The 16,428-nt window shown below is 41.8% G+C and overlaps 2 protein-coding genes across 2 annotated transcripts in view; one reads left to right on the top strand and one right to left on the bottom strand.

The window, feature by feature from the left end:
* The window catches only part of IQCG (IQ motif containing G), a 66,882-nt gene extending 64,058 nt beyond the window's left edge, over positions 1–2,824 (bottom strand). Inside the window, exons 1-2 of the mRNA XM_010381228.2 lie at positions 2,655–2,824; positions 2,362–2,529 (exon numbers count right to left, since the gene is read on the bottom strand). The gene's annotated coding sequence lies outside the window, so the exon portion shown is untranslated. The remainder of the gene's footprint in view (positions 1–2,361; positions 2,530–2,654) is intronic.
* A 202-nt stretch (positions 2,825–3,026) lies between these two features.
* Positions 3,027–16,428, top strand: part of LMLN (leishmanolysin like peptidase) — a 79,745-nt gene continuing 66,343 nt past the window's right edge. The window contains exon 1 of the mRNA XM_030936622.1: positions 3,027–3,249. Coding sequence (XP_030792482.1) covers positions 3,031–3,249 — 219 coding nt within the window. The 5' untranslated portion in view covers positions 3,027–3,030. The remainder of the gene's footprint in view (positions 3,250–16,428) is intronic.

Genomic DNA, 16,428 nt, shown 5'->3' with positions numbered 1-16,428 from the left:
GCAAAAGAATTAACATGCTGGAAATGCATTAGGGAAAGAGGATGAAAGAAAGGACTGGGTGGGAAGAGCACACTGGCTGTTGTGTTATTTGGTCTGAGAAGGAAAATGTTTGCAGTAAGGGAAAAGAGTGGGAATACTGTCCCAGCTTTTCTGCTTCCCCTTCCTCCTAGTAACCATCCTGTTACAAATCTGCTAACCTACAAAGAGGGTAGTGAGATGCACTGACCCAAGAGAAAGCAAGAAGTCCTCCTCCCCTAGAGGTTCCTCTGTCACATTGGCAGTTGTAAGAAAGGTTCGGTCAGTCCAATGGTGGAACATAGGCAAAAACTGCCATTGTTGGAGTCCCATGTTTCATGGACAGGGGCTTTTATTAATGCTCTGCCAGACTCATTTATTAGGATTGTGGTCTTAAGGCAAACTGTGTTGATGCTGTATTCACCAGAAGTAAGCCATACTTTTTTCATAGTCAAAAGTTGGAAGTTGTGTATTAGAATGCTGATGAAATTGAACTTGGGAATTACGCAGTCAGCGGGAGGAAGTGCTGATCTTGGATACCCACTCCAAAAGGCCAATATAAGCTAAAAGTACCTATTGTGTTCATTGTGCCAGTTAAATAGATGTGATCAGTACTCTTGGGGTATTCAGGGATAGAGGCATGTGGGTATACTGGCTACATAACATAAAACTATCAAGTGTAGAAGAAATACGGAGGCATCTCAGAGGAAATGGCAGGAAGATTTTAGGAACACAAGTAGCTGACTGGAAAGTCCAGAAAACTAAGAAATGCCACATAAGACGTCTCTTGTACTGAGGATCTTATGATTGTTCTTGTGTGTAATAACAATGTCACTGAAGAACTTGATTCACAGGAAGTTTTAAAATTTACTGATTTGAGACAGGGTTTCTGTTGCCCAGCCTGCAGTGCAGTGGTGTGATCATAGTTCACTGCACCCTTGAACTTCTGGGCTCAGGCAATCCTCTGCACACAACCTCCAGAGAATCTGGGACTACATGTGCATGCCACCCACGTCCATTTAAATTTTTTTTTCGGGGTCCCAGGCTGGTCTCTTAATTCCTGGCCTCAAGTGATCCCCCTGCCTTGTTCTCCTAAAGTACTGGGATTACAGATGTGAGCCACCATGTCCAGCTCAGATTAATATTTTACATCCCAGTGGCAGCCCAGTATAAACAAGGGAAAATCAGGTGGGCTTTTCAGTCTCAAATGGCTAAGATTCTAACATGTTTCTGGCTATGGGGGCTGGATAGGTAATGGTGCATTTACAAAGTTGGGGAACCAGGGGATGGTTTTGTGGGAGGAGCAAAAGTTGAATTTGAGGAAGTTGAATTTGTTAACCGACATATCCATGAAGACCGATGGGTATTTCAGGTCTGGGTTAGACATATGGAGAAGTGAATGGTATTCTGAGTAGAACAGATGAGAGGAATGGAGGTGCTTACACAGTAAGTGGTAGGCATCTGAGCAAAGCGGGGAAAACAAGGTTGAGACTTTAGGGTAACTCGAGTAACTCACGTGCAATGGCAAATGAGACTCGAGCAAATACATGCTCTTCCTTACCGAGATGATGCAGCATTTGTAAATAATAAATTTACAATTTTTTTCTGCTGCCATACCGAGATGAAGTCAAAAGTACTTAAGTCACCGTTGCCAAAGTCCCGTGGTTTACAGGAAAGGGCTTGCGTGGCTGGTATTTTGTTCACGATGCCATCGAAACAGCTTTGCCTCCCGGCTGGGCGCAGTGGCTCACGGCTGTAATCCCAAACACTTTGGGAGGCGGAGGCGGAGGCGGGCGGATCACCTGAGGTCATGAGGTTGAGACCAGCCTGGCCAACGTGGTGAAACTACGTCTCTACTAAAAACACAGAAAGTCGGGAGTGGTGGCGTGCGCTTGTAATCCCGGCTACTCGGGAGGCAGAGGCAGGAGAATGGCGTGAATCCAGGAGACGGGGCTTGCAGTGAGCCAAGATTGCGCCACTGCACTCCAGCCTGGGCGACGAGTGAAACTCTGTCTCAAAAATAAAAAAAAACAGCCTTTCCTCAGCATAACACTATTGTAACAGCCAGGAGCTTAGGATGACTGGTTCCATTCTATTCACAACAGCAGTTTATTTGTGGTACTGTAGTGGAAAGGGCACGTTTCCTAAGTTACAAATGTGGTTTGGAATCCCACCTTCCACTAGTTGTGGGATGATACACACATTATTTAGTGACTATTTACTTGTAAAATGGTAATACTTAAGACACCACCCCATCCTCATATCTGAGTCCGTAATCTCCACCCAGTTTGTAACTTGAAGTTTTCCTTCTTTCCTACCCCTTCATTTCCCAGTATAGTAGTTTACCTATTCAACTCCCGTTGCATGACTTCCAGCTCAGTGTTTTGAGTTCGTAGTTTTACTTCTTAATGTCATGAGCCACTGGGATTTGTCCCAGTTTCCCATTTTGTATAGTTCCTCACGGCTCCCAGGATCTCCCTTATCTCAGGTGCAGTGGCAATTCTTGGTTGGAAACTAAAAGATGGAGTTGAGTAAAATAGTAAAGGGTGTATCATTGATTTTTATAGGAAATGGCCTTAGTTAAGTAAAGCGCCTACAGTTGGCGACTCAGGATAAGTAAATGAAAGTATTCCACTCACCTTTTCCTACAGAGGACTACACTGAAAGATTCTGCAGAGGGTTGTATGTCCGTCTAAACACCTGGCACCTAGTCGCTGCATATCACTTTGGTAAATGAAAGAACTGGAAAACTGCCTCAGACACCCACACACGGCCAACGCCCTCGCGCCCTACTTCCTCCCACAGCCCCACTCACGTGGGCCTCCAAACAGCATTTATTGGCCGGCTTCGCGCAACGAGACGCGATGGACGTGATCACCGCCCTCATCTTCTGCCGCGAACTTCCAGCGGGTGACGCTGTCCAATCGGAAAGCACCTTTCCTCCGGCGGGGGCCTCCGTCTGCCCCGAGCGGCGAGGGGCGGGGCCGGCGCGGGCGCAGAGGCGTCACGCGCTCCATGGTAACGACGCTCGGCCCGAAGATGGCGGCCGAGTGGGGAGGAGGAGCGGGTTACTCAGGCTCAGGCCCGGGCCGGAGCCGGTGGCGCTGGAGCGGGTCTATGTGGGTCCGAAGCGTTTTACTCCTGTTGGGCGGGCTCCGGGCCAGCGCCACATCTACTCCCGTCTCCTTGGGCAGTTCCCCTCCCTGCCGGCACCACGTCCCCTCTGACACTGAGGTAGGGCGACAGGGGCGGGAGCGGGCCCTCTCAGGGTAAAGTCGTCCAGAAGGAGCAGGCGTAGGAGGTAGTGACTGGGAGAAGGTGTCCTGGATGAGAAAGCGAAATCGGGGCAGAGCCTGAACTCTTACAGGCCTGGGACCCGCTCTCAGCTCCCTACACCCTGCAAGTTGGCTGTTAGGCGCTCAGAACAGTATCACTTCTGTGCGGAGGGTTGTGCTTAGCAGTAGCCCTCGAGGAGTGCTTTTCAAACTTGAGCGTGCATCACAGTCACCCGACGCACACGGTCCAACACAGATTGCCGCCCCCAGTCCCCCACTTAGTGACTCAGTGGGTCTGGGATGAGTCCCCAGAGTTGACAGTTTACGTTCCCAGCTGGTTGGTGATGTATGCTTGTCCGGGGACCACTTTAGGAACCGCTGACCTGAAGTTTCGGGAAGACATTGAACGGAGAGCCAGACAGAGGCGTTGGAGGGATGTTGGGGGCTCACTGGAGACACACTTCAGGTTTCTTTTTACGTTGTGTCGTCACTTTGTTTGCTTTACCCGGTTCCTCTGCTCTGGAAGTACCTGCCGGCCTCCCGTCCCGTTTTTCTCCCTGCTTAAATACTTTGTCTCATTTCAAGTTCCCCAACCTCAAGACAGCCTGCCGAAACCCCCACAGCGGAATATTCTTTTCATTAAAAAGTGTATCGTATCTGTACTCCCTCCTGGCATTTAACCAAGTACTGCTATGTGGTAATAGCTTATTTTTTCAGGCGTATCTTGCCTTTGCAGTTAAATTGTAAGGTTCCGTGGGATGAGGTTTGTGTTTCATACTTTGATTCCTTCACAGCATTTAGGTCAGAGGTGGGTCCACGATAATCCATATTCCTCGAGAAAAGGAGGGACATTACCTGGGGGCAGGGCTGCATGCTGATACACACACGTTCAGTTCAGTCCAGAAATCTAAAGACACTCATTTTTACGGTAATTTCCCAAAATGTTACATGCATACTCTTCATAACCAAGTGAGCCAAAATATTAACTTCGGAGTTTATAGCTTTTTTGCAACTTTTATCATGACACTGCATTTTGGCTCAATTCTTTAAAAAAAATTTCCCACAGAACCCTGTACTTTTCTCTTTTAATTTGGATTAAAATAAGAGAAAGAGTCTTGGTCCCTAATACGTTTCCCTGGTTCCTCATAGAGTATGTAAGTACCAGTCGTCCTCACCATTCTCCTTGCTTTAACGTGGACACAAGAGTATAGGCAGGAACTACAGTGTTCACTGTAGTTATGCTAATGACTACACCTCTGTTCAATGCTTCTGGGAATTACAGTAACTTTTTTGTTTTTGGTGGTGGTGGAGAGCTCCAAAACAGTTTACGTTTTAACTTGTTCTCAACTAAAACTTGTGAGTTTTGTTTTTACCTTTTATTACGCCGGTACAAACAACATCAGAATAATGAACCCCGATGGACCCATCACCTAGCTTTAACACCTAGCTTGAAGGTTCTGCCATTCTTGTTTCATATACTTTCAGCCATTCCCGAACCCCCTACTTGAGTTACTGTTCTTTTGAAAAGTTTTTTGGTAAAATTTACATATATTGAAATGCCTCAAATGTATCCATGCACATTCACATAAAGCATACAACCCATCACAACATAGAACATTCCCACATCTCCAGAACATTCCCTCCTGTCCTGTGCCAGTCACCTGTCCACCTCAGGCAACTAGTTTTCTAATTTTTAAAAACATACTAGATTAGTTTGGCCAATTCTAGAGCTTCGTGTATATGAATGGAATTATATGGTATGTACTCCTCTGTATTTGGCATCTTGCTCAGCATTATGTCTGTGAGATTTGTGTTGTATGTGATAGTAATTTATTCCTTTGAATTGCTGAGTATTCCACTGAATGCCTATATCACAATTTGTTTTTCCGTTATCTTGTGCAAAGATGGGTATTTTGGTCGCTTCCAGATTTTAGCTATTATAAATAAAGCTGCTGTCAATATTCTCGTATGTAATTTTTGTGGATGTATATTTTCATTGTTCTTGGATAAATACCTAGGGGTGAAATTACTGAGTCAAAGGGTAGGTGAATGTTTATAAAAAATACTAACCCTTTCTCCAAAATACTCTACCATTTTACACCCCCATCAACAAAATATTAGTTATGGTTGCTGCATATTCTCACCAATAGATGTCCTTTCTAAGAAATCTTTAAATACCCCAGGTCATAAAAATATTCTCCTGTGTTCTAGAAGCCTTCACTTTTAGGGTTACGATTCATCTCAAATTAATTTTTATATATGATGTGACATAGGGGATCAAGATCCTTTTTTTTTTTTTTTTGCCCCATATGGGTATTCAGTTGCTTTATGTACCTCAGTAATAAATATTTAAATCAGACAGTATTGTAAGCCTTCTTGCTTTGTTCTTCCTTTTCAAAATGATTTTGGCTATTTTAAGGCTTTTATATTTCCATATAAATTTATTTATTTTTTAGCAGGGGGAGGCTCAAAGAGAGATCCATATAAATTTTAGAGTCAGCTTCTCAGTTTCTTCAAAAAAGCCTGATGGGTTTGTGATTCAGATTGCATTTACTCTATAGATCATTTGGAGATAATTGACATCGAACGGTATCAAGTCTTTCAATCCATGAACATAATATATGTTTCTCCATTTATTGAGGTGAGGCATGATTTCTCTCAGCAATGTATAGATCTTGCATTTTTTCTTCCATTTTCTCTTTTTTTGTTTTTGTTTTTGTTTTGAGACAGAGTTTTGCTCTGTCACTCAGGCTGGAGTGCAGTGGCAGAATCATAGTTCACAAGCAGGCTTGAACTCCTGGGCTCAAATGATCCTTCTGCCTTAATCTCCCAAGTAGCTGGGACTGCAGGTATGTGCCACCACACCTGGCTAATTTTTTATTTTTTGTAGAGACAGAGTCTAGGCGGGTCTCGAACTCCTGGCCTCAGGCGATCCTCCTGCCTCGACCTCCCAAAGTGCCAGGATTACAGGCATGAGCCACCATGCCCAACTGGATCTTGCATGTTTTTTGTTAAATGTTTTCCTGAGTCTTATTTTTTGATGCCATTGTTAGTGGAATTATGGTTAAAGTTTTCCAATTGTTTGCTGCTAGTATGTAAAAATACACTGCTAGTATGTAAAAATAATTTTTGTATATTAACTTTGTCTTCTGGGACCTAGCTAAATTTATTTATTCTAGTAGGGTTTCCTCCCTTACAATTTTTGATGTTAGCAATGTATTAACTATAAATAGGAACAATTTTTGTTGTTGTAGTGTTGTATCATTTATGTATTTTTTCCCCCTTATTGCTCTGGTGAGGACATCCAGTTCCAGGCTGAGCAAAAGTGAGATAGCACACCTCCTTGCTGTTTGTTCCTGATCTTAGGACCAGTCCTTGACCATTAAGTATGATGTTAACTGTATATTTTTGTATAGTTCCCTTTATCAGACTGAGAAAGCTCCCTTTGGTTTCTGGTTTCCTGAGGGTTTTTATCCTGAATGGGGACAAATTTTGTCACATGCTTTTTGTTTTTTTCTGATAATTATTGAGATAATCATATAGTTTCTCCCTTTATGAACTGTTCTGTGGTAGATTACATTGCTTTTTCTAGTAGGAAATCAACATTGCAGTTTTGGGATAAACTTGGTCATGTTGGCTTTGGTAATTTTCTTTAATGTTTGTTTCTATTTCATTGTTTTCTGTTCTTTGTTATTTCCTCTTTCTACTTATTGTGGATTTAGTTTGCTCATATTGTTAGGTGGAAACTTAGATCACTGTTTTTTTAACCTTTTTTTCCTTCTAATGTCAACATTCAAAGATATAAATTTCTAAGTACAACTTTATCCGCTCTTCACAAATTTTGACACTTTGCATTTTAATTATCATTTAGGTTAAAATTTTTTGTTTTTTTTTGTTTTTTGTTTTATTTTGAGACAAAGTCTTGCTCTGTTGCCCAGACTGGAGAGCAGTGGTGCAATCTCAGCTCACTGCAACCTCTGCCTCCCGGATTCAAGCGATTCTCCTGCCTCGGTCTCCTGAGTAGCTGGGATTACAGGCACCTGCCCCCACACCTGGCTAATTTTTGTATTTTTAGTGGAGATGGGGTTTCACCATGTTGGCCAGGATGGTCTCGATCTCTTGACCTCATAATCCGCCTGCTTCAGCCTCCCAAAGGGATTACAGGCGTGAGCCACCACACCCGGCCTCAAAAAGTTTTTTAAGAGACAAGGTCTTGGTTGGGTGCAGTGGCTCATGCCTGTAATCCCAGCAGTTTGGGAGACCAAGAGGGGTGGATCATCTGAGGTCAGGAGTTTGAGACAAACCTGGCCAACATGGCGAGACCTGTTTCTACTAAAAATACAAAAATTAGCCAGGCATGGTGGCAGGCACTTTTAATCCTAGCTACTCTGGAGGCTGAGGCAGGAGAATTGCTTGAATTCAGGAGGTGGAGGTTGTAGTGAGCCAAAATTGTGCCACTGCACTTTAGCCTGGGTGACAAGAGCGGAACTCCATCTCAAAAAAAAAAAAAAAAAAAAAAAAAGAGACAACATGTCCCTCTGTCACCCAGGCTGGAGTGCAGTGATATGATCATAGCTCACTGCTATCTCGAACTCCTGTATTCAGACAATCTCCCTGCCTCAACCTTATGAGTAGCTAGAACTTCAGGCACATGCCACCACACCTGGCTAATTTTTTGTTTTTATTTTTGTAGAGACAGAGTCTTGCTATGTTGCCCAGGTTGGTCTTGAACTCCCAGTTTGAAGCAATCCTCCTGCTTCAGCCTCCCAAAGTGTGGGGATTACAAGCGTGAGCCACTGCACCTGGCCGAGATTATTTTATTTATGGTTTAGAATATGATCTATCCTGTTTTTCACATGTACTTATAAAGAATATATATTCTATAGTTATTTTTATTTTATTTTATTGTTTTAGAGATGGGATCTCAGTATGTTGCCTGGGCTGGTCTCGAGCCCCTGGACTCAAGCAGTCCTCCTGCCTTGGCCTCCCAAAGTGCTGGGATTACAGATATGAGCCACTGTACCTGGCCTATTCTGTACTTACTGAATATAGGTTTCTATACATGTTAATAAGGTGAGGTGATTGATACTTTACTTTAGATTTTCTCTATTAAAAATTACTGGCCAGGTACAGTCACCCATGCCTATAATTCCAGCACTTCTGGAGGCCAGGGTGGCAAATCACTTGAGCTCAGGAGTTCAAGACCAGCCTGGGCAACTTAGTGAAACCCTGTGTCTATAAAAAATACAGAAATTAGCTGGGTGTGGTGTTGTGCACCTGTAGTCCCACCTACTTGTGGGGGCTGAGGTGGGGGGATCACTTGAGCCCAGGAGGTGAAGGCTGCAGTGAGCCAGGTTTGCACCACTGTGCTCCAGCCTAATAATGACTCTATTAATACAGGAGAAAATAGGTGTATTTAGCTTGCTTGTGGTTCAAGCTTACATGTGTATCTTTTCATTTTCTTACATTTACCTGTGTGTATGCATGTGTGCTTGTGCATTTTAGGCATTACAATATATATCTTTTGTTTATTGCATGTTTTTATTTTTGAGACAGAGTCTCTCTCCATCGCCCAGGCTAGAGTGCAGTGGCACAGTCTCAGCTCACTGCAACCTCCGCCTCCTGGGTTTAAGGAATTCTCCTGCCTCAGCCTCCAGACTAGCTGGGATTACAGGCACCCGCCACCAAGCCTGGCTAATTTTTGTATTTTTAGTAGAGACAGGTTTTGCCATGTTGGCCAGGCTGGACTCAAACTCCTGACCTCAAGTGATCCACCCACCTCGGCCTCCCAAAGTGTTGGGATTATAGGTGTGAGCCACCACGCCCGGCCTATTACATCTTTAATGCTAATATTATCACACATGTCTGGGGCATGATGTTGAATAAGAGTGGGAAGAGTAGACATCCTTGTCTTGTTTCTGATCTTAGAGGGAAAACATTGCCTTCCACTATTAAAAATATTAATTGTGGAGTTTTTGGGTATGTATGCTTTATAAAATTAAGAAAATTCCCTTCTATACCTAGTTTGCTGAGAGTTTTTAAAAAAAATCATGGATGGATGTTGAATTTTGTTAACTATCTTTCCTGCACCAGTTGATACAATCATGTGGCTTTTCTTCTTTACTCTGTTTATATTATGAGTTACATTGATTGATTTTTTTGAATATCAAATCAGCCTTGCATTCTTGAGATGAACCTCACTTGGTGATGATTTATTACCCTTTTTATATTTTGCTGGGTTTGAATTGCTAATATTTTGTTGATGATTTTACATCTATATATTTTTATTTTTTTAGAGACAGGATGTTACTCTGTCATCCAGGCTGGAGTATAGTGGCACAATCATAGCTCACTATACAGTCTTAAATGACTTCGCTTAAGCCATCCTCCTGCCTCAGCCTCCCAGTTAGCTAGGATTACAGGTGAGAGCCACCACACCTGGTTCATTTATTTTTATGTTTAGTGGATATGGGGTCTTGCTGTGTTTCCCAGTCTGGTCTGGAACCACTGGGCTCAAGGAGTCTTCCTACCTTGGCCTCTCAAAGCTCTGGGATAATAAGTGTGAGCCACTGCACATTTACATCTATATTAATAAGGGATATTGGTCTGTAGTTTTTTTAATTTTATTTTTTACATTTTATATTTGTGTTTTTTACTACTTGCAAGGATATTGGTCTGTAGTTTTCTTTTCCTCTGTAATAATAACTTCAGGTTTATCAGGGGAATCTGCCCCCAATATTTCAACGTAGGTTCTTTCTGTTTTCCGTAAGTGTCAGCTGGCTGAGAAATAAAGAGTACAAAGAGAGGAATTTTACAGCTGGGCCTCCAGGGGTGACATCACATATTGGTAGGACTGTGATGCCCACCTGAGCCACAAAACCAGCAGGTTTTTATTAAGGACTTTAAAAGGGGAGGGGATGTACGAACAGGAAGTAGGTCACAAAGATCACATGCGTCAAAGGGCAAAAAGGAGAACAAAGATCACATGCTTCTGAGGCCAGTAAAGATCACAAGGCAAAGGGCAAAGCAAAGATCACAAGGCAAGGGCAAAATTAGAATTACTGATGAGGGTCTGTGATTGTGCACGTATTGTCTTGATAAACATCTTAACAGAAAACAAGGTTCGAGAGCAGAGAACCGGTCTGACCTCTTATTCACCAGGGTGGGATTTTTTCCCCACCCTAATAACCCTGAGCGTACTGCAGGAGACCAGGGCGTATTTCAGTCCTTATCTCAATCGCTTAAGACAGACACTCCCAGAGCGGCTGTTTATAGACCTCCCTCCAGGAGTGCATTCCTTTCCCAGGGTCTTAAATATTCCTTGCTAGGAAAATAATTCAGTGATATCTTCCCTACTTACACATGCATTTATAGGCTGTCTGCAAGAAGAAAAATATGACTGTATTCTGCCCCACCCCATAGGCAGTCAGACCTTGTGGTTGTCTTCCCTTGTTCCCTAAAATCGCTGTTATTCTGTTCTTTTTCAAGGTGCACTGATTTCATATTGTTCAAAAACACATGTTTTACAATCAATTTATACAGTTAGATACAATTATCACAGTGGTCCTGAGGTGACATATATCCTCAGCTTATGAAGATAACAGGATTAAGAGATTAAAGTAAAACAGGAATAAGAAGTTATAAGAGTAGGATGGGGTGGTGGCTCATGCCTGTAATCCTAGCAGTTTGGGAGGCTGAGGCGGGCAGATCACAAGGTCAGGAGATTGAAACCATCCTGGCTAACATGGTGAAACCCTGTCTCTACTAAAAATACAAAAAAAAATACAGCTGGGTGTGGTGGCAGGTGCCTATAGTCCCAGCTACTCGGGAGGCTGAGGCAGGAGAATGGTGTAAACCCAGGAGGTGGAGCTTGCAGTGAGCCGAGATCATGCCATTGCACTCCAGCCTGTGTGACAGAGTGAGACTCCGTCTCAGAAAAAAGAAATTATAAGAGTATTATTTGGGAACTGATAAATGTCCATGAAATCTTCATAATTTATGTTCAGAGATTGCAGTAAAGACAGGTGTAAGAAATTATAAAAGTATTAATTTTGGGAACTGGCATGTGTCCATATTAAAATGAGATACTCACAATTTATGTTCCTCTGCTGTGGCTTCAGCTGGTGCCTCCATTTGGGGTCCCTGACTTCCTGCAACAAGGTTTGGTATCAGAATAATGCTGATCTCATAGCATGACTTGGGACTTGTCCCATTTTCTTCTATTTTCAGGAAGAGTTTCTGTAGAATCAATGTTGTTTCTTCCTTAAATGTTTTGTAGAATTCACTAATTAAGCCGTCTCAATCTGGAATTTTCTTTTTTGAAAGTCATAAACTATGAACTCATATACTTTGGTATTGGACTATTCAGGTTATTTCTTCTTGACAGTGTTTTATTAAGTTATGTCTCTCAAAGAATTTCACTTTAAGTTGTCAAATTTATGGACATGAAGTTTTTCATAACATTCCTTTATGATCATGTCTAAATGGCTGGAAAGTCTGTAGTGATATCTTCTCTGTAGTTTCTGACATTGATAGTTTATATTCTCTCTGTCTTTTTTTTTTTTTTTGAGATAGGGTCTCACTGTGTCGCCTAGGTTGAAGTGCAATGGCATGATCACTGCTCACTACAGCCTTGAACTCCTGAGCTCAAGCAGTCCTCTCATCTTAGCCTCCCAAAGTGCTGGGATTATAGGAATGAGCCACCATGCCAGCCTCAGTGCTTTCTTTGAGTTTAATTTTCCTTTTCTTATTATCTTAAGGTGGAACCTTAGATAATGAATTTGAGATCTTTTTTCTAAAATAAACATTTAAAGCTATCAGTTTCCTCTAAATACGTACTACTTTAGCTGTATCCCACAAATATTAACTTGTTGTAATTTTATTTTCATTTAGCCGTAACTATTTTCTAATTTCCCTTGTAATTTTCTCTCCTAACTAAGGGTTATTTAGAAGTTTGTTGTTTGATTTTTCAGAAATAATTTGGGGATTTCCCAGATTTTGTTCTGAAATTGCATTATAGTTGAATTTTGTTATTGATAGAGAACATCCTTTTTACCAGTTCTTTTATGTCTTAAAGTTTGTTTTATGGCCCAAAATATGATCTAACTAGGTGAATGTCCCACACACACTTGAGCAGAATGTATAATACAAAATATTGAGTGTTTGCCCCAGTGATTACAATGTATGTAGTGTACTTATGATATCTACTTAAATAGTCATGTTAAATATAAGAAACTTTCTACAGCATAATTTTATTCATTTTGCTATTGTTGTAATATAATATTGTAAATATAATATATTCATATATTACTTCTTTATATATTATAAACCTCACAATTAGGCCAGCACAGTGGCTCATGCCTGTAATCACAGCACTTTGGGAGGCCGAGGCTGGTGGGTCACCTGAGGTCAGGAATTCAAGACCAGCCTGGCCAACATGGTGAAACCCTGTCTCTACTAAAATTACAAAAGTACAAAAATTAGCTGGGCATGGTGGCAGGTGCCTGTTAATCCCAGCTACTCAGGAGGCTGAGGCAGGAGAATCGCTTGAACCCAGGAGGTGGAGGTTGCAGTGAGCCGAGATTGCACCACTGCACTCCAGCCTGGATGACAGAGAGAGACTGTCTCAAAAAAATCCAAAATAAATAAATTTAAAAAATAAAAAATAAACTTCACAATTAAAAATTTTACAATTTTTGCTTTAAATATTTATTTGTCTCCAAAGAAATTAAAAGAAGAAAAGAAGTGTGTATAATTGTGTTGAGGGTTCCCAAGACCACTCCAGGTTTGGTGATTGCTAGGTGGCCTCACTAGACTCAGCTTGTAGTCATACTCACAACTGAGATTTATTACGCTGAAAGCATATAAAGTAAAATCAGCAAAGGGAAAAGGATCATGGGACAATGACTAGAGGAAATTAGGCAGAAACTTCCAAGAGTCCTCTCCTAGTAGACTCACTTAGGACCTGCTTAATTCCTTCAGCAGTGAGTTGTGACAGCGTGCACAAAGTGTGGTCTACCAGGGAAGATTACCTGATTCTTAGAGTTCAGGGTTTTTATTGGAGGCTGGTCATGTAGACAAAATTTCAGCCACTGAAATTTCAGACTCCAGAAGCAAGTAAATGTTCAGCGTAAACCATATTGTTTCTGCAAATAGTGTAGACACAAAGAGCCATCCTTATAACCTAGTGAAGTTTTAGATCAGTGTAGGAAAGTGTTTACACTTCCAGATGCCAGCAAAAGGTCAACCTTGCAAGCAGGCATTCCTACAGAGAGCAATCTCTGACCTGCTATGTTGACTCTTCTGCACAATAGTCTTTTATATCTATTCACATATTTACCATTTCCAGTAGTTTTTATTCCTTCCTACAGAAGCAAGTTACCCTTTAGTGTTATTGCCATTCCCACGAAGAACTTCCTTTAGCATTTCTTGTAGTGTAGGTCTGCTGGTGATGAATTTTCTCAGATTTATCGGAAATGTCTTTGTTTCCTCTTCATTTTTGACGGGTAGTTTCATTGGATATAGACTTCTGTGTTGAATTTCTTTTTTTTTAGCCCTTTACTGTTTATTTCATTGTCTTCTGTTCTTTATTGTTCTTGATCGAAAGTTGGTGCCATTCGTACTTCTCTTTCCTTCCTATACATAATGTTGTATTAATCTGTTCTCACACTGCTATAAAGATACTACCTGAGACTGGGTAGTTTATAAAGGAAAGAGGTTTACAGTTCCACATGGGAGGCCTCAGGAAACTTACAATCATGGCGGAAGGTGAAGGAGAAGCAAGGACCTTCTTTACATGGTGGCAGGAGAGAGAAGTGCAAGCAGGGGAAATGCCAGAGGCTTATAAAACCATTAGATCTTGTGAGAACTCACTCACTATTGTGAGAACAGCATGGGAAACACCCCCACGATCCAGTCACCTCCTTCACTTGACACATGGGATTACAATTCAAGATGAAATTTGGTTGGGGATGCAGAGCCAAACCATATCAAATGTGTTGTTTTTCTCTCATGGCTTTCAATATTTTATCTTTATTTTAAGATGTCAAAACTTTGCCCATTATGCACCTGGGTGTTGTTCGTTTGTTTTGGGGGACAGAGTCTCACTCTGTTCCCGAGGCTGGAGTGCAGTGGCATGATCCTGGCTCACTGAAACGTCTGCCTCCTGGGTTCAAGTGATTCTCATGCCTCAGCTTCCCGAGTAGCTGGGATTACAGGCGTGAACCACTGCACCCAGCTTGTTTGTTTTTTATCCTGCTTGAGGTTTAGTGAACTTCTTGGATCTATAAGTTGATGTCTTTCACCAAATTTGAATTTTTTTAGCTGTTATTTCTTTCAAATATATTTTCTGTCTCATAATTTCTCCTGTCCTTGTAGGACTCTAATGACATATCTGCTAGACTGCTTGGTATCCATTCTCTGAGGCTATGTTCTTTTTTTTTTTTTTTGGTCTTTTTCATTTCTCTTCTTTGGATTGGATAATGTCTAGATCTATCTTCAGGTTCACTGATGCTTCTGCCGTCTCCAATCTTCTTTTAATTCTTTCTAGTGAAAAAAAAATTTTTTTGAGACAAGAGTCTCGCTGTGTCACCCAGGCTGTAGGGTGATGGTGCAGTCTCGGCTCACTACAACCTCCCTCTCCCGGGTTCAAGCAATTCTCATGCCTCAGCCTCCTGAGTGCTGGGATTGCAGGTGTGCACCATAATACCTGGCTAATTTTTGTATTTTTAGTAGAGACAGGGTCTCACCATGTTGGGCAGGCTGGTCTGGAGCTCCTGAACTCAAGTGAGCCACCCACCTTGGCCTCCCAAAGTGCTGGGATTACAGGCGTGAGCCACTATGCCTGGCCCCAATGAGTTTTTCATTTTAGTTGTTATACTTTTAAGCTCTGGAATTTCCATTTGGCTCTTTTTTGTTTGATTCTTTTCATAGTTTCTCTTCTGAGGTTCACTGTCTGCTTACTCATTATGTATGTGTTTTCTTTGAAGTTCCTGAACACATTAAAGCTGCATTAAAGTAATTGTTTAACTTCAGGTCATCTTAGGGTCTGTTTCTATTCCCTGCTTTTTCCCCCATTGTGGATCTCATTTTCATTTTGTTCTCATTGCTGCTGATTTTTTATTAAATAATGGACACCATAGATAATACATTGTAAAGTCTCTGGATTCTGTTGTATTTCTCTGAAGAATTTTTTTTTTTTTTTTTTTGTAGCTGGCGTTTAACTTAACTGTGTTCAAAATTCCAAAGTCTATCTCCTGTTGTTGGCAACATTTATTCTTTGCTGGGTTTTATCTCATACATATGTAATTTCATTGTCAGCCAAGGAATTTAGTGGTCAGTCAAATATTTGACTGGGTTTCATATGCAGATTTTGGGGTACCTTCTGTGGCTTCTTCTCTTGCAAGATTTCATCTCTAACTTCTAATTTTCTGGTGATACAAGTTCTGAACATTTTACTGTAGCTCCTCAAGCCAGTGCAGCTGTGACCTCCTGCCACACCAGGAGGCACAGATTGGGTAGTGCTCTCAAACAAAAGTTAGACTTGCACATCTCAGAGATATAATTCCTGTATTCCAAGGGTAGATTCTTCCAGATTCTACCTGTCTTTCTCCCTCCCCCAAATACTGTCAGACAGTATATTTTGTCTGGACTTTGTAATGTGTTATCTGCAGGGAGGTTAGTCATGCAATGGGTTCCTAAAATGTACCATATCCATTTACTGTGCTCAGACATTTCTGATTTTTTTTTTTTTTTTTTTTTGAGATGGAGTCTTGCTCTGTCGCCCAGGCTGGAGTGCAATGGCGCGATCTCAGCTCACTGCAAGCTCCACCTCCCGGGTTCTAGCAATTCTCCTGCCTCAGCCTCCCAAGTAGCTGCAACTACAAGCATGCGTCACCACGCCTGGCTAATGTTTTTGTATTTTTAATAGAGACAGGGTTTCACCACGTTAGCCAGAATGGTCTTGATCTCTTGATCTTGTGATCTGCCTGCCTTGGACTCCCAAAGTCCCCAAGTCCTGAAATTATAGGCGTGAGCCACCGTACCCGGCCTCTGATGGTTTTTTAAGGGCCATAAAATAATCTGTTACCTGGAGATAGGTTGGAATGGAATGAGTAAAAGACTGGAGGTAGGGTGTCAG

Source organism: Rhinopithecus roxellana, chromosome 1 (genome assembly GCF_007565055.1).
Source record: "Rhinopithecus roxellana isolate Shanxi Qingling chromosome 1, ASM756505v1, whole genome shotgun sequence".
NCBI classification, from domain to species: Eukaryota; Metazoa; Chordata; class Mammalia; order Primates; family Cercopithecidae; genus Rhinopithecus; species Rhinopithecus roxellana.
This window is presented reverse-complemented; position numbering and strand designations above follow the sequence as displayed.